Genomic DNA, 17,905 nt, shown 5'->3' with positions numbered 1-17,905 from the left:
TACAGTTACTCGTAATCTATGGATAAGGCGGAACATTTTTTCAAAAATGCTAACAAATAAGTTTTACCAATTCATTGTTGTGGCTAAAACCCGAATCCTCAAAAAATTGCGAAAATCGGATCGGATTTTGATATAATTCCAATAAGCCGATTATAGGTATTTTGGGCCCTATGTAGCTAAATTGAAATCTGAATTTTATCGATTGCACAAAAAATGCGGTTTTTAGAGAATTTTCGTGAAAATACACCTTTGGCCCCATACGAAGTACAATTCTTATAAAATTTCATATATAAGGTTTTTGGTTCAAATGTAAAAAAATAGGTTGTAGGAGTTCCAAACAAAAAAATGTTTTTTGTTGGGTCAGCCTTATACATAGATTACATATATCCTGGTTTAGAACAAAACAATTAAAAAATTAGTCAGCTTTGCATGCAGCTAAATACTCTCAGTCTATGTACAAAGAAAACAATAACAAGAATGGTGTATCTGAAGTTACAGCTTCGACACACCGCACACTGGTCGAAACTACTGATATAGCGGCGCGAAAGTCAAAAAATTTTCCATTGTATAGATTAGACGGTGCGCATTAACTAATTTTAAATGAAATGTGCTTACACCTAGGAAGATTTTGCGGATTCTGAATCTACAATGTTCATAGATGAGAAAAATCAAAAAAAGGAAAAAAATCGCCGGAGGGCTTTTCAACATAAATCGCGGTCAAAGTTCAAATATTTAGGGCTTTATTATGTTTTCACGATCTTGCTCGGAAACCGTAAGCACTATCGAAATGCGATTTGAGCAAATTTTATAGCAGTGAAATTTCTCTACAAGATTGACCTTAATGTTATTTTCGTAGGTTTTAGCATTTTTGAGATATAGAGGTTCAAATTGGGCAATGCACTGACTCTTAGCGGTTTAGAAGATATGAGCCTGGTAAAATTAATCCGTTTGACATCATGGCCTCAGGTCTTTGAGAGCCCATAACCGCGAAACTCGAAGTGATAGGGAAAAACGCCGGGACACGTGTCTTCTTATTTTTGGTCTTCTATCATGCTTCGGTGTCAGAATATGGTTAATTTTCCATGACTCAAAAAATTACACACAGTGTAATTAATGTATTCTGCTAAAACTTCGTCAAGGAATATGGTTAACAGTACCGAAAACTTAGTTGCTTATTGTGATAACTTAAAGTGATGGAATATTAAGATAATATTGCAATTACAATCATTAATATGAAAATTAAAAAGCCTGTCATTCGTGAATTAGTTAAAATCAGAAGATGTGCATCCGATTTTGGATACAGCGAATCAATCTCTTTCAATACCTATGCATATTTCAATGTTTCACTTTGGGGGCCAACGTTTGTTGCCAGTTGCATCACACAATACGATTTTGATGCGCATCCCATCAAAAATACGTCAATATACATTTATTTCGAATAGATTCTTCAAGAACCGCGGATGTGCCCTCATATTTTATTTTGGTTAAAATATCCATATTTCCCCGGTAACTCTGTAATTTATGACACACATTTTCGCAAATATTATAATAGCGTATAAAGAATTCCATTTATGTGAATATTTTTAAAGAAAATCGCAGTTTAGTACGCCGATTTTTCAAAATATATTTTGCAGATTTTCCTATATTCAAGGTAGCTATATCCACCGTTTTAGCGGATGAATATGAACGGGGAAGGGCTCATTAGATCCGTCGGGTAAAAAAATAAATTCACGCGGGATTCATATTAAATTGAATGACATTTGTAAATTGTGCACACAAAAAATATGTTTGTTAAGAAAATTTACGCATCAAATTTTGGCCTTTTCTCTTATTACTAGGATATTTTACGGAGCACATGGGATATACATTAAACGACGTAAAATCACGAGTTCGATAACTCTATTATGAGTTTTGAATATTATCTTGTTGCGCGTCCGGATTACCTTCCGATTTTCGGTATTTTGAGGAATTAATCCACATTTCCGTAGCAAATTAGCTGTATCGGACACGTATGGGGTCCCGCCTTCTAAGTTTAGTAAAAAGTAACAAAAAGCTTGGAGGCAAAGGAATGTTGACAGGAAAATTGATTGACAAGCTCACTGTCTACTATGGACTTGCAATTCGACGCCATTCGAATTCAATTCAAGATATGCATGAGAAATATGGACGACATTTGATCATTACAGTTCAAGCGGTACAAATCCTCGTCACGAGAGATGTCCAACCGGCGAAGACTCGTGGTGTTCATATCAACGAGCTCGGGCAAGAAAAGAGGCTTTCATACACGATTACAGACCACTTCCATCAAATGTTTTGAATGCTATTAGACTTATATACAACGATATAAGTAAAGAGTCTTTACTCGAAGGATGCGTCGGCGGCTTCAATCAAAATAGCAACGAAAGCTTCAATCAACTTATTTGGAAAATTTGCCCCAAAACCCTTTCAAGTGGAGCACTTGTTGTAAATTTAGCAGCTTACCTTGCGATTGATCTTTTTAACTAAGGTACAAAATCGTTGTTATTTATTTTGAACTCGATCGGAGTGAGCTGTGAACAAAACGCATACGAATATGCTAAAATAATCGACCAAGCACGAATTGCTCTGGCAGAGAGACGTACGGCCGAGTGCACTCGTGAAGGAAGAATGTTGCGAAGGCAACACCAAATTTCCATTCTGCAAGCTGCATCGTCGGCGGAAAATCTCCTGTATGGACCAGGAATAGATGACTCCTTGTAATTTTACCAAAAATACATTTTTTATTCATGTAAACCGAAATAAAAACTTAAAACGCGTTTTTCTCGAAATACCCTTTTTGAAGTCGGTGCCAACGATAGCTCGGACCATAAAAAAAATTAAAACCTTGTTTTTATATTTTTTGCTAATTTTTGGCAAAAATCCGTCAATTTTTCTCGTTAAAATTGAAATTTTGACTTTTACAGGTCACTGTTTTTGTTAAAATAGATTTTTGGACATTTTTTTAAAGACAAGATTATTAAGTTCTTAAAACTCGCACCAAAATATATGAAGATCGGCCCATTTTCGAGCAAAGCGTTGGCACCGCAAAACGATTTTACAAAAAATGGGTTTCGCAGGTAGCCATTTACCACAAAACTGTGCAATATTTTTCAACAACAAAAATTCCAAAGGTAGTTTAAGATGTGCTCTTTCATAGGAATAAAAGATTTACCTAAAAATATTGGTAGTTTTCTCAGAAAAAAATATGAAAATTGCACAACTAGGAATTGCAAAAGAAATTTGGTTTGGAAATCCGTTCTGGCGAATTTGTAGTCGACAAAACGGTGCACACTATAACTCTCGAAGCCAGCAACCGATTTGGTCCGTACTTTGCACATCGTTTTATATATACCAGACTTTGATCAGGTTCGAATATATCGATCCACTCCTTCAGGTATCTCCGTCATAAAATTTCGTAAAAATGCAGTTTAAGACCTACTTTGATTTTTCACTTCAAAAATAGACTATGTTTGCCCATTTCGTCAGGTACCTTTTCCCAACACTTTTTAACTTTAATCCAAATCCATTTTTTTGTGTTCCAAGATTCTGCATAATTTTAAGGAAACAAGCGTTATAATACACACATAGAGGGCCAGCAAAACCAACTGATATACTTTTACTTGTTTTTGCTGCTTTTGTTCCAATAATATTTGGAGGAGATAAATGTTCGCACAGCCAAGAGAGTTTGTATAAAATCAGAATTTTCATTATTTAATTACATATTTCTTAATCTGACGAATAACTTGATCACAGAAAAAGAAATCATTTGTACAATCTTCATATCTCGACGAGATAAAGCGATTTTGAGATGTGTGTCTGTCCGTCCGTCTGTCCATTATAAATTGTAAACACGCTCCGCAATTATGGACCGATCGTCACGAAATTTTGTATGGAGGTCGGGTTCAGATCAGAATAGATCCCTATTCTTATTCGTGATGATGGTGAAATATTTAGCGGGTGAAATGGACCAAACACATAATATTCCGATTTTCTAGCGGCTCTGTAGGTCTCAATAATAGTCCGATCAACGCGTAATTTTAAATAAGGTAAGAGTATATCACAAAGGAGAAGCTTGCAATTTGAGATGGCGATCGGATAATATTTAGAGGGTTAAATGTGAAAACAAAACTTTTGTGTGAAAATGTTTAATATACAGCTTATATCTTAATTCCTGGAAGTGACATTCCGGACAAGTGAGATATACTTGAAAGTGGAACGCTTGACCTTTCAATTGATGCCAATTATGTTGGGGTGCATGATCTGATAACAGAGTTACAGCCAAATATATTCCGTTATTTGCTTGTAGTGTAATAATAAACTCACTAGAAGTCGCAATTATACATCAATAATCACGAAATTTTGCACCAGGTAAGAGTATAGGTCGAAAAAGATGCCTACAATTTTGAATGATGATCTGATATTCCTTAGCGGGTGAAATGGACCATTACTTTTGTATGAAAAATATAAAAATTTTATTTTTGGTCGATATTATAATTCCTTGAGGACATATATATTTCGCAAAGTAGCCTACATATGGGAAAAAGCTACTGACCTTTCCTCTGATGTAAATTGCAATAAAGTGTTTGCTAGATAACGGGCCTACTGCCTAATATACAGTATCGGCCAAAACTAAAGCACCCCCTCAGTACATTTTTTTGAAATGATAATTTTTTTATGAAAACAAAATTATAAATTTATTTTTTATTTTTCTTTTTATTTATTTATATCTTTATAATTGAAAAATACAAAAATAAGGAGATCAGAATTTAATAAACAAAAGTTAAAATTCAAAAAATATTTTAGGTCGCAAATATAAACGGACAAAACTAAAGTACCCCCCAATTTGAGGTACAACAAAAACTATTGAAATCAATATTTCGTTGCTTATCCTCTATTCTGGATGACACAATCACATCTTTTAGGCATAAAGGATACTAAATTATAATTTATTGCAGGCGAAATAATCGGTTTTCGGAAAATTTTGCTTAAATCCTCAAAATACTGAAAATCGGAAGTTACCGTTATATGGGGGCTACACCTAAACGTGAACCCAGGTCCACGATTTTTGGTGAATATGTTTTATGACCACTAGGAACCCTTAGTGCCAATTTACAGCTAATTCAGTAGGAAAATGTGGCTTAAATATCGGAAATACCGAAGATCGGAAGGTACCGCTATAAGGGGGCTATACCAAAACATTAGCCGATATTGTTCATATTCATCCAAAAATGATGCTGCAGCATCCACTAGTCAAATACAATACGCTAACGTTTAAAAATTAGCAAAAGAACGAATTGCAGAAGAACTATAGACGCCGGCTTATTCAGTCGACGACCAGCAAAAAACCTTCCATGTTTTACAGCGTCTTTGCATTATTTAGGATTTAACGGTTGCCCATTTGGTCCAAGCCTTTTACCACCTGAATACTTTAAATTAAACATAGATTTATCGGAAAACAGTTCAAATGGGTCTTGGCGAATGCCAGTCTGGCTCCTTCATTTTTAGTCGATATGAAAGGTTTTTTTTGCTGGTCGTCGACTGAATAAGCCGGCGTCTATCGTTCTTCTGCAATTCGTTCTTTTGCTAATTTTTAAACGTTAGCGTATTGTATTTGACTAGTGGATGCTGCAGCATCATTTTTGGATGAATATGAACAATATCGGCTAATGTTTTGGTATAGCCCCCTTAAAGCTGTACCTTCCGATCTTCGGTATTTCGGATATTTAAGCCACATTTTCCTACTAAATTAGCTGTAATTTGGTACTTAGGGTTCATAGTGGTCACAAAACATATCCACCAAAAATCGTGGACCTGGGTCCACGTTTGGGTGTAGCCCCCATATAACGGTAACTTCCGATTTTCAGTATTTTGAGGATTTAAGCTAAATTTTCCGAAAACCGATTATTTCGCCTGCAATAATTAATAATTTAGTATCTTTTATACCAAAAAGATGTGATTGTGTCATCCAGAATAGAGGATAAGCAACGAAATATTGATTTCAATAGTTTTTGTTGTACCTCAAATTGGGGGGTGCTTTAGTTTTGTCGGTTTATATTTGCGACCTAAAATATTTTTTGAATTTTAACTTTTGTTTATTAAATTCTGATCTCCTTATTTTTGTATTTTTCAATTATAAAGATATAAATAAATAAAAAGAAAAATAAAAAATAAATTTATAATTTATAATTTAGTTTTCATAAAAAAATTATCATTTCAAAAAAATTTACTGAGGGGGTGCTTTAGTTTTGGCCGATACTGTACATATAATAGGTTCTGTGTAGAGACCCAAATTTTTATCCCATGCTACATATTGTCTCTCCAAAAGTTTATGTAACACCACGAAATATTTGTCCTAGACCCCTTATTTGGTATGCCAAAATGCATATCTCGACGAGATAAAGCGATTTAGCGATGTGTGTCCGTCCATTAAAAATTGTAAACAAGCTTAAGGCCGCAATTAATGACCGATTGTAACGAATTTTTTAAGGAGGTTGGGTTCGGCCAGAATAGAAATGATTAGTTTTTGCTGATGATCGTGAAATGTTCAGCGAATGAAATTGACCAAAAACAAAATTTTAACCAATTTTGTAAAATTTTAAACAAAGTTTGAGTTTATGATGAAGAAGAAGCGTACAAGCCAACGTGAAGATCAGATAATACTTAGCGGGTTAAATGGACTGAAACTTTTGTGTGAAATTGGTCATAATTTCAATAACGTAGCGGTTAAACAACGGAAGTAGTAGTACTACATATGTGGGTTTCATTACATTTTAGTATGAGTGAACTAAATTTTCCTTTCCTGCTACACTTTTTGGTCATAAGTATTATACATTACATCTCTGATATTTGATAATTAAATTTTCACAATCATTGAAAAGAAGTTCCGTGGAGAGAGATTGTCCAGGGATAGTGGTATAGGGTATCCCATGGTCGGCTCCGTCCGACTATAGACTTTTCTTACTTGTTTTCTTATAGGATGTGGCCATCAAATTTATATAATGGTATAAGTGGCATAGTTATAGGCTAAATCTATTTGTATTTTTTAATACTTTTAGGAAACTGTATACGCTATGACTCGAAACGTCAAGAATGGTTTTGCAGGACAACACTGTTATATGTATATTGTAACAGTGTTTTGGCTATTAATTTTGATATGTAAATGGTTATAATTTGGGTTTTAAAATATTATTTTTGAGAATTTACAAAATGTATAAAAAGTGGCGAAGCTTCCCAACCCATGGGGCAGCTACGCCATCGATGTTGCACATTCTCCAACAGACTGTAAAACTGTAATTTATCATACATCGTCCTCAAATAAAAAATAATATTTTTTCTATTGAATCATCAAAAATGATTCAAAAATTCACAAAAAGAATCAGATTCTAGTACTTAATTGTACTAGGTACCTTGAACTTAGGTAAAAAAATCATAATATTACTAAAACAAGATACGTTTAGGATAATATTTGATTTAAACTTCACATTATAGAGCGGTATATCTATGGCGTAAAGAGGCGCCCCATGTTACCATACATCCGACGGATAAGCATTCATATTAATAAAGTAAAAAAATGACTACTGTAAATGATAATACATTTTTGCATACTTTTAGGACATCAATATATTTCCATGGTAGTCATGGAGTTATGAGGCCAGGCTTTACTGTAAAATAAATTTTATTCAAATATTATGGTACTGTACAACAAACAAATTTTTCAAAGTACATTGTTGTTTTAGCACTTTCATTATTTTTCAAAATGTTATAATTATAATTTATTATAATTCTAATTATATATTAAAATGTTCACATTTTTAACAAGTTATATTGCATTACCAGCATCTGAAATAAATCTTCCGACGGCAAAACACACATACATTGGCTGTATTTCACCTTTTCAAATTTGGATAATGCCGACGGGGTAAGTTGTCCAAAGGCAAACTTCTTATACATGGTTTTGGTATATTCCTTTCATTAATGTTGTGGCCTACTTGATGTTGCCCACAAATAAGTAAAAATTTTAAAGAAAACAGAATTATAAACAAATAAAAACTATACCAATTTTATTTTGCATACTTTTGGGATAATCCGCTTACTAAAACTATTGCCTGCTTTCAGGAGCTCAGTTATGTTTTATAAGACATTTTTCCCCCTTAGGTATTTTCGGAAATAAAACGACTAATTTTTAATATAAATTATTTATTTCTTTAAATTATTTTACTCTTTTAATTTTATACAAATATTTCAATAAAATATACATTTTAAAATTATATTTAATTACAATAAAATTATTATTTTCTAAAATAAAACCTTTTATAAAATTTCGTTATATAATTGTACTTGTTTATGCTCATGTCAAAATGAAACTCGTTTAGTAGAAAACAAATGGTCTAGGAAATATTACTTAAAACTAAAATAGTACCAGTTAAATGGTTATCAAAATTTGTTTCTTAAATATATAGTGAAAAAATAAAACACATCAATACATTTAGAGAAGATGATTTGAACTACTGGCAAATTATAAATAATTATTTTCTTAGTAGATGGTCTTTAGTTTACATAAAAAGCTTTAGTTAGTTTATATATGAAAAATTGTTAATTTTATTCTTTATATAAATTGTATAGTTAAATATATATTGAGTATAAAATAGACACACAGAGAGTTTGAAAAATCTTATATTATTATTTTGTTATTCTTAATAACTACATTAAAAGTTATATAGTTTGTTTTATATAAAAAATTGACTATCACATTTGTGCTTATCTCAATTTGTAAAAGGATTTAATTTAAATCCTTTGTATTTGGTTCAACACCACCATCACTTTTTGACATTTCCATGTGGGAGGGCAACATTTTGCCGTCGGCATTTTGCTTTGCACTTTTCCTTTGCAGCTGTACAAAAACAAAGCTGGAATCCTTCACACTATATTTCCTTGGGAAATGTTCCAAATATATTCAATTTTCTTTTTTCTGTCTAACAACATCACAATTTTGCTTTTAACGAGCTTTATTCCATTTTTCAAGCGAGGAACTATTTTCTTCCGGCTTTACAGGGATGGCATTTTAGTTCCAGGAGGGCTTCACTTGGCCATTGGGTAAAATTTGTATTACCGCTGTTGAGGAGCTGTTCGAACTTGATGGCACCATATTTTGTTGGTAGTGATCCTTTAAGGCTTTACACATGGCCAAAGCCAATAACTTCCAAGCCACCACATCACCTTCAGTGGGATTGGGGCTTGGTGCTGGCGAACTTGGTGGGGTTTCTAGGCTATTTACAATTGGCGGGCTATTTATGATGTGGCCATCTACTTGATCCACTTCCTCAGATGAATAGGAAGATTGCTGTTGCTGCAGTGGTTGTTGATGTAGAATTTCTTGTTCTTCATTTTCATAGAAGGGTATGGCCATTTTGTCGTCGATTGTTCGTTATAAAATTTATCCAACAATTAGCAAAAACAGTTCCAACTTATACACGTAATTTGTACTTTATTTTGTGTTTTAAATTCTTTCGTCTTTTTTCGTTTTGTACGCTATTCGTTTTGTTCACTATGCTACAAAATGTTGCTGTACACTCTCCAAGCACGTCTTGCTTTTACCGCCAACTACATGAGACTGACTCACGGAACTGATGCACCACGGTATTTATAGCATTTCCTTGTTGTGTCAGGATAAGCAACAAGCTAACAGGAGGGGGGTTACTTGCTCTGACACGTTCAAAACTGATGGAAATTGTAATTGAAACAATTGTGGTTGTAAAGCCACAGACCAAACACACAGATACAAGACCCAAAAACTCAGGGAAAAAGTCACCCCCTTAAAACTCTAACCCCTGACATCCATCGGTGACACACAGTCAACAATTGGGAGAGCGAGAGTGCCACAACAAGAGAAAATATTAGTCCTTGCACAAAACATAAATTCACGTGAAATTCACGTTTACTCTATCGTAAAGCGTAAGACAAAAACAATTTCATGTTACGCTTCCGTCATGTCGTATTTGGTGTCGCCGTAGTCTGTCCGTCCGTTGTGTGTGTTCTTCCGCCGTTCTGACTGCCACTTAACTAATCTTATCAACAATAGTATTTTGTTTTTGTTGTCTATTTTTTGGCTGACTGACAAAATGTTGAGAGCCCTCTTCTAAAATACAATCATCACGTGTAATTTTGTCACTCTCGCTCTCACATTACTTTCATCACACAATTTTTCACAATTGAAATTTTAAGGGGGTTCGACAATGACTTCGAAGTGTATTTCGAATCACCCCTAAAGGGAAGTGGTGTTATTTTGAAATTTATATTTTTATGTGAATGTTCGAATTTCGAGAAGGGGAATTTCCATTGCCTTATGAAATACTTAACTTCGAAGGCGACAAAGGGGAGTTTGATTAATTCGAATAAAATGTTGTTCTTGCATTGTTAAAATAACTTACGTTTAGATGTTTTCGAAGTTGTATGTTTATACCCCTCATTCCCCATCATAAATCATAAGGAGGAGATTTTTTGTGTGTCCGAATGTGCCTATGCGTGTTATTTTTTGTGAATGGTCCTTGACCAATTTTTTATGTGAATGTAAGGCTCTAAACATGTAGAATAAATTATTAGAAACTGCCGCCAAAAACATATAACAAAAGACTTTAGCATGTGAAGCCTAACTGTAAACTATGAAGTTAAGCAATAATTCAAATAGATATTGTATAAGCTGACTTTTCAGCACAAAAACATTTTAAGGATTAAATATCCTGTGTAGATTCCTGCCTGATAGTAGCCTTAAAAATCTGTCCTCCTTTGTAGGGAACCGCTTGCCTTTGAAAGGCCTTCCTAAAAATATTACTAAGAATCCACGAGGCTTTGTAGGGACATGACTGCTTTTGTATTGATCTCCCTGAAAATATGTTTAAAAATCCACGAACCTTTGTACTGATCTCGCTAAAAATATGTTAAAAAATCCACGAAACTTTGTACTGATCTGCCTGAAAATACTTTTAAAATCTTCGTATTGATCTCCCTGAAAATATGTTCAAAAATCCACGAACCTTTGTATTGATATCCCGAAATATATGTTCAAAAATCCACGAACCGTCGTTCGGATCTCCTTCAAAATATTAATCTCCCTAATAGTATTTTTTTTAATCCACAATCTGTTTAAGGGACCTTCCACGAACCTTTAAAGAGACCTCTCTGAAAATATATTTTAAAAACCAAGAACCTGTGAGGGGACTTCTCTGAAAATATTTTTGAAAATCCATGAACCTTTAACGGGACCTCTCTGAAAATATTTTTGAAAATCCACGAACCTTTAAAGGGACCTCTCTGAAAATATTCTTGAAAATCCATGAACCTTTAAAGGGACCTCTGAAAATATTTTTGAAAATCAACTAACCTTTAAAGGAACCTCTCTGAAAATATTCTTAAATCCACGAACCTTTAAAGGGACAACTCTGGAAATATTATTAAAATCCACGAACTTTTAAAGGGACATCACTGTAAATATTTTTTTTTTAAATCCACGAACTTTTAAAGGGACATCAATGTAAATATTTTTTTAAAATCCATGAACCTTTAAAGGGACCTCTCTGAAAATATTTTTGAAAATCCACGAACCTTTAAAGGGACCTCTCTGAAAATATTTTTGAAAATCCACGAACCTTTAAAGGGACCTCTCTGAAAATATATTTTAACAACCAAGAACCTGTAAAGGGACTTCTCTGAAAATATTTTTGAAAATCCACGGACCTCTCTGAAAATATTTTTTAAAATCCAAGAAACTTTAAAGGGACCTCTCTGAAAATATTTTTGAAAATCCATGAACCTTTAAAGGGACCTCTCTGAAAATATTTTTGAAAATCCACGAACCTGTAAAGGGACATCACTGAAAATATTTTTTAAAATCCACGAATCTGCAAAGGGACCTCTGAAACTATTTGTTTTAATCCACGAACCTTTAAAGGGACCTCTCTGAAAATATTTTGGAAAATCCATGAACCTTTAAAAAGACCTCTCTTTAAATATTTTTGAAAATCCACAAACCTTTAAAGGGACCTCTCTGAAAATATTTTTGAAAATCCGCGAACCTTTAAAGGGACCTCTCTGAAAATATTTTTGAAAATCCGCGAACCTTTAAAGGGACATCACTGAAAATATTATTGGAAATCCAGGAAGCTTTAAAGGGACCTCTCTGAAAATATTTTTGAAAATCCCCGAACCTTTAAAGGGACCACTCTGTAAATATTTTTGAAAATCCACGAACGTATAAAGGGACCTCTCTGAAAATATTTTTGAAAATCCATGAACCTTTTAAGGGACCTCTCTGTAAATATTTTTTAAAATCCACGAACCTTTTAAGGGACCTCTCAGTAAATATTTTTGAAAATCCACGAACCTTTTAAGGGACCTCTCTGAAAATTTTTTGAATATCCACAAACCTTAAAAGGGACCTCTCTGAAATATTTTTGAAAATCCACGAAACTTTAAAAATATTTTTTTTAAATTCAAGAACTTTTAATGGGACCTCTTTGTAAATATTTTTGAAAATCGACGAACCTTTAAAGGTACTTCCTTAAAAATATTTTAAAATAGCCACGCATTTTTGTACTGATCTGCCTCAAAATATTTTGGAAAATCCATGAAACTTTAAAGAGACATCTCTGAAAATATTTTTGAAAATCCACAAACCTTTAAAGGGACCTCTCTGAAAATATTTTTGAAAATTCACGAACCTCGAAAGGGTCCTCTCTGAAAATATTTTTAAAAATCCACGAACCCTTTAAAGAGGCCTCTTTGATTTCTTTTTGAAACACAGCAGCCTTTGTGAGTATTCTCTGAAATATCTTTAAAAACCCACTTCTCTGAATTTTTTAAAAATAAGCGAGCCTTTGTAAGCTCCTCCTTGAAAATACTTTTTAAAATCCAATAGCCTTTGTAGGCACCTCCTTGAAAACACATTTTTAAAAATTCACTAGACTCTTTAGTAACCTCCCTGAAAATATCTTTGAAAATACACAAGCCTTTGTAGGGACCTCCCTGAAAACATTCTTTAAAATCCGCGAGCTTTTGTTGGGACCTCCCCGAAAATATTCTTTAAAATCCTCGAGCTTTTAAGGACTTCCATGAAAATATTCTTAAAAATCTACGAGCCATTTTAGGGACCTCCCCGAGAATATAATTTAAGAATACACGAGCCTTTTAAGTACCTCCCTGAACATATTTTTAAAAAATACGAGACTTTGTAGCGACCTTTCTGAAAATATTCTTAAAAATCTACGAGTCTTCTAGGGACCTCCCTGCCTTTGTGAATACCAAGGAAGGGTCCCTTCTTGGTAAAGACCTCCCTGAAAATATTCTTAAAAAGCCACGAGCTTTGCAGGGACATCCGGTATATACTCTTAAACTCAGCGAGCCTTCTGGGGTACTCGCGAAAATATTCTTAAAAATCCACGAGCCTTCTAAGACATTTCTCAAAATTTTCTAAAAAATGCATGAGGCTCAAGGGACATCCTAAAAAAAATTAAACTAGTAGGGACCTCGGGAGAATTTTCTTAAAAATCCACGAGCCTTCCACAACATCCCTCAAAATATTCTTAAAAAATTGGATAGCTTTCTAGGGACATCCTAAAAAGTATTTTCAAAATGCACAAACCTTCAACTGACGAACCTGAATATATTTTTAAAAAACCAAAAATCATTTATGAACGGCCATAAGTACTTTTAAAAATTAACGGGACTTCGCTCAAAAATATTGTTAGAGGTCAAAGAGATTTTGAGAGACCTACCTTTATAACGACCTTATTTCATTCCGTCCTTTGTAAAAACATCACAGAAAATATCATAAAAAATCTCTGATTCTGCTAGAGATTTTTCATTTCTCCTAAATGTATGTGATTTTTTTTAATAGTATCTCTCACAAAAATATGCAATACTTTTGAGAAATATGTTTAGCATTATCTAAAGATGTTGTTTTAGTTTTGTTTAATTGTTCATGTAAGTGAATTGAATTCTATTTCAAATGTTTATATGATATTCTGCTATTTCAAAAACGTAATTTTATTTTATTTTTCCAATTTTTTTTTTTTTTTTTGATATTCTACATAGGATATTCTGATTAATATCTACTGTTCTTTTACCTTATCCAATGGTCAAAAAATAACAAATAATTACTTATTCATCCAACACCTGTAATAAATCTTCAACTTTGGCAAAATAAATCATTCTAACACCCTCAAATAATGGTCATGTTTTGAGATTAACATATTCAAATTTCAAAATAAATCCACAAAGTTTAAATGCTTATAAACTCATAACAACTGAGACCATTTACCAGAAAAAATCTAAACTCTTACCCCAAAATTATGCTTCAAAATGTATTGTGTTCAACAGTCTCTCATTCTCTGAAATTTTTTGAATTATGTGGTAAACACCGCATTATTAATTAGACTCATTTATGGCATTGTTCTGTAAAACTCCATATTCAACTAACTCTAATCATGAGGGGAGTTTTGTCTATTTGTACGCATTTGTATACTGTTTTTCATTCATACACAAAAATATGGCTAAAAAGTTTCTATGCCATGGTTGGTTTTATGGTTGTTAAGTTACCTTAATTAAATGTCAGTTCATATCGTTAAACTTTTTGTCTTGACTGCCAGGCAGGCAGGGATTTAGCAGAATATCCAGAGTGTGTGAGTTAAATATTTTTGGTTATTGTTGCAAAATGAAACAATTTGCATATGAGTTTGCTAAACATTTTTGCTTCTTTTTTTGGTTTTGAATTGGAAGGAGTATTCTCTTGAGATATTGTCTGTCTGCCTGTTTTACTTCATTATAATAAATCAATTTGTTAATTAAGTAATAAGCTGAGGTTCGTTAGATTATAAGAAAGAGAGGATAATAAAGTATAGAAAAACTGATTAGACTTTGGTGATAGACTGTTTAGTGGAAATGAAATATGGTATTGTTTTGTTTTTGTTTATATGTTAGGTTGGGGTTTTGTTTGCCGAAAAAGAATACAGTCTCATTATTCTGAAAATATTCTTAAAATCACGAACCTGAAATCTGTGCCTTTTTAAGGACCCCCCTGACAATATTTTTAAAAATCTAAGAGACGTCTATGATTTTTGGATTTTTAAGAATATAAAGAGCTTTACTGAAATTCTTACAAAAATTACTAAAAATTACCAGAAAATATTGTTAATTAAACACACATACTGTTACACCAAGGATATATTGCACAATTTAAATGCATTTAACTACATTTTCCTGAGCAAATATCCTGTAGTTTATTTAAATTTACATTTGCTATTATAGTGGGCATTTACAATGTTTACTTTTTGTTGTTTTTTGAAAACTCTAAGCAAAAACTATGCTTCATTCAATATCACTGCCATATAAATATTTTACACCAATCTTTACTTAACCTGTAAACAAAGAAAACTGTTAAAATATTGCGTTTTGTTTGTTTATTTAAAAGCACAATACACAAATATTGTTTACACAAGCATGTAATAATATACACCCAGGATCAAAAGTATGCAACAATTTTGCATGACGTTCTCATAAGATGCCATGTAGTGCATATTTCTTGGAGCGTCATCGGAAAAAATGACAAACATGGTCTCAGAGAGAGTTTTTCTCTTCACAAACATACCTTTCAACAAACTAAAAAACTAGCTCTTCCACAATAACTGCTAACTGAAGTATGCAAAATAAAAACTATTTTTTGCTGCCATAATTTATTCAACTTAGCCATTGTTTCTGTAAAAATCGTTATATTACAACCTTCACTCAACAGTGTATATGCCACTTTCATACTTACTTACTTACTCAAAGTGTCTATATGTCTCAAAAGTGACTGTTCTGCTTGACTTGAACATTGAAAGTAAATATTTTTCTTTATTTTTGTACGATACAAAACCATGAAGTAAATATAAAGACAATACCAAGACATGCCAAACAATTCAAGTAAAATAAAAGAACAACAGCTACATACTTACATATATTCATATCGGCAAATAAACATAAATGTTTGCATACTTTTAGGAGGTATATATGGTAAATGAGGGAAAGTCATGTTTGTACCCTAACTTTAAGGCCAACGAGGGTATTACGCTTTCATACGATAAAAAATGTGACTCATCGAAATAAGGGTTTTAGACCCCAAGTATATTTGGATGATGTCTGGAGAGTATTTTCACAGGTTGTCTGCGTTTCTCATATATTCCGGCTCTATGGAGAGAAGTCACTGTGACATTAATTCCTAAGGCAAAGAAGCCAAGGCACACACTTCCAAAAGACTATAGGCCGATCAGTTTATCTTTCTTTCTACTAAAAACTCTAGGAAAGCTGTTTGACCTTGCAATTAGGTCCAAAATGCCAACATCCGCAACCAGTCCTACCTAAGATACGTACACTAAAGGTTAATCGGTAGAAACTGCTTTGAATGATATTGTCGGGTTTATCGAGAGGAATGTGGATAACTCAAAGCAGCCCTTCTAGACATTAGCAGCCCTTCTAGACATGGAAGGAGCCTTTAATAACGTTAAGTTAAAGTCAGGTCATAATTCACTTACAGAGCTGGGCATTTTCTCTATACTAATCAAGTGAAGAATAATAATCATAATGGAGAGAATTCCATAAGGAAGTCAGTCGCCAGAGTCATGGATGGAAGATTGTCATTGTCAACGAAATGCTCAAAGACTTTGATAAACTTTGAAACAGGCAGGTATCGCATATGCTGATGATGTTGTTTTGATGATCAGTGGAAATTTTACACAGACCATATCGGACCTCATGCAAGGAGCTCTAGCCAAGTTATCGGGATGGAAACTGGCTGGGTGTAACTTCTTCTTAGACAGAAGAAATCGAAAATCAACACATTCAATCTACCAACGCTGGAAGGCATTACATTGGAACTCTCTTCAATTCAGGACCATCGGCTAATATGCAAAAGGAAAGTCGAAGAATGGGATTGAGACCGCAAGTCAAGCAGTGGATGTTCATGACCACAGTACGCCCAATTTATAGCTATGGGTTATGGTTTGGTGGCTAAACAAGAACTCGTTTCTACACGAATAAAACATAGTTCAAAGAGCGTAATCAATACTCATCACAGGTGCTAAACAGAGCACTCCACAGGCTGCCCAGAAGGTACTACTGTATCTTTATCCGTTAGATCTTGTTGTAGCGAAGCAAGTATCCAAGAGCGTTCTTCGACTCAGGGAGCTTTATTTGTGGCACAGCTCTCAACACGGCCACGCTGCGATTCTTAGTCGAACGTGAATGCCAATGATCACGGAGAGATAAAGTGATTACAGATCACCATAAACCAAGCAGAGAGAGGCCTGTCCCCACAACACTACATTTCTGGACTGTATAGAGATATTTACCGATGGCTCTAAGATGGAAAATGGAACAGGTGTAGGCGTCTACAGCGATACCCTCTACCTACGACTCTCATAAGTTGACATAAGTTGTACGAAAATTGTAGTGTCTTCCAAGCCGATAGCCAATTGGCCTTCAAGTCACTCAAGTCCTATTCAGTCAAGTCTGGGGCTGTTGTGTTTTGGTAGAACGCCTTGAGGGACCTAAAACAAATCGTAACATTATGTTGGGTCTTGGTGTCCAAAATAAATGAGAGAGAATTGATGGGAGAGTAATGCCCCTTTGTTAATTAACGGCTGACATAGCTCTCATTTGAATTAGTTATTCTATGTTGTTACGACAACGTGCAGGCGTTGACATCAATGAGTTAAGCTGACTTTGTGCCCAAAGTGTGAAAAATAGGCAGGGTGATGCCCCTACTGAAGACAAGCAAGAATGCCAGCAAAGGTGAATCGTACAGATTTCGTTTTTGTCGCCCGTAGCTGTATTTTAAGGCTTTACTCATTCCCACCACCAG

The 17,905-nt window shown here is 33.8% G+C and overlaps 1 protein-coding gene across 1 annotated transcript; it reads right to left on the bottom strand.

Moving 5' to 3' along the window:
* Positions 1 to 8,360: 8,360 nt before the first annotated feature.
* Positions 8,361 to 9,606, bottom strand: skl (sickle). Its single transcript, XM_073983760.1, has one exon. The coding sequence runs from the start codon at positions 9,422 to 9,424 to the stop codon at positions 9,080 to 9,082; it is 345 nt and encodes a 114-aa protein (XP_073839861.1). The 5' UTR covers positions 9,425 to 9,606; the 3' UTR covers positions 8,361 to 9,079.
* Positions 9,607 to 17,905: the final 8,299 nt, after the last annotated feature.

The sequence above is a fragment of the Musca autumnalis genome, unplaced genomic scaffold (genome assembly GCF_047663935.1).
Source record: "Musca autumnalis isolate F117 unplaced genomic scaffold, ASM4766393v1 scaffold_4, whole genome shotgun sequence".
Taxonomy (NCBI): domain Eukaryota; kingdom Metazoa; phylum Arthropoda; class Insecta; order Diptera; family Muscidae; genus Musca; species Musca autumnalis.
The sequence above is the reverse complement of the archived record's forward strand: the minus strand, read 5'-3'. Positions and strand labels throughout refer to the sequence as shown.

Bases quoted from the DNA above. Each gene is read 5' to 3' on its own strand.
- skl (XM_073983760.1), bottom strand. From the start codon at position 9,424: ATGGCCATACCCTTCTATGAAAATGAAGAACAAGAAATTCTACATCAA.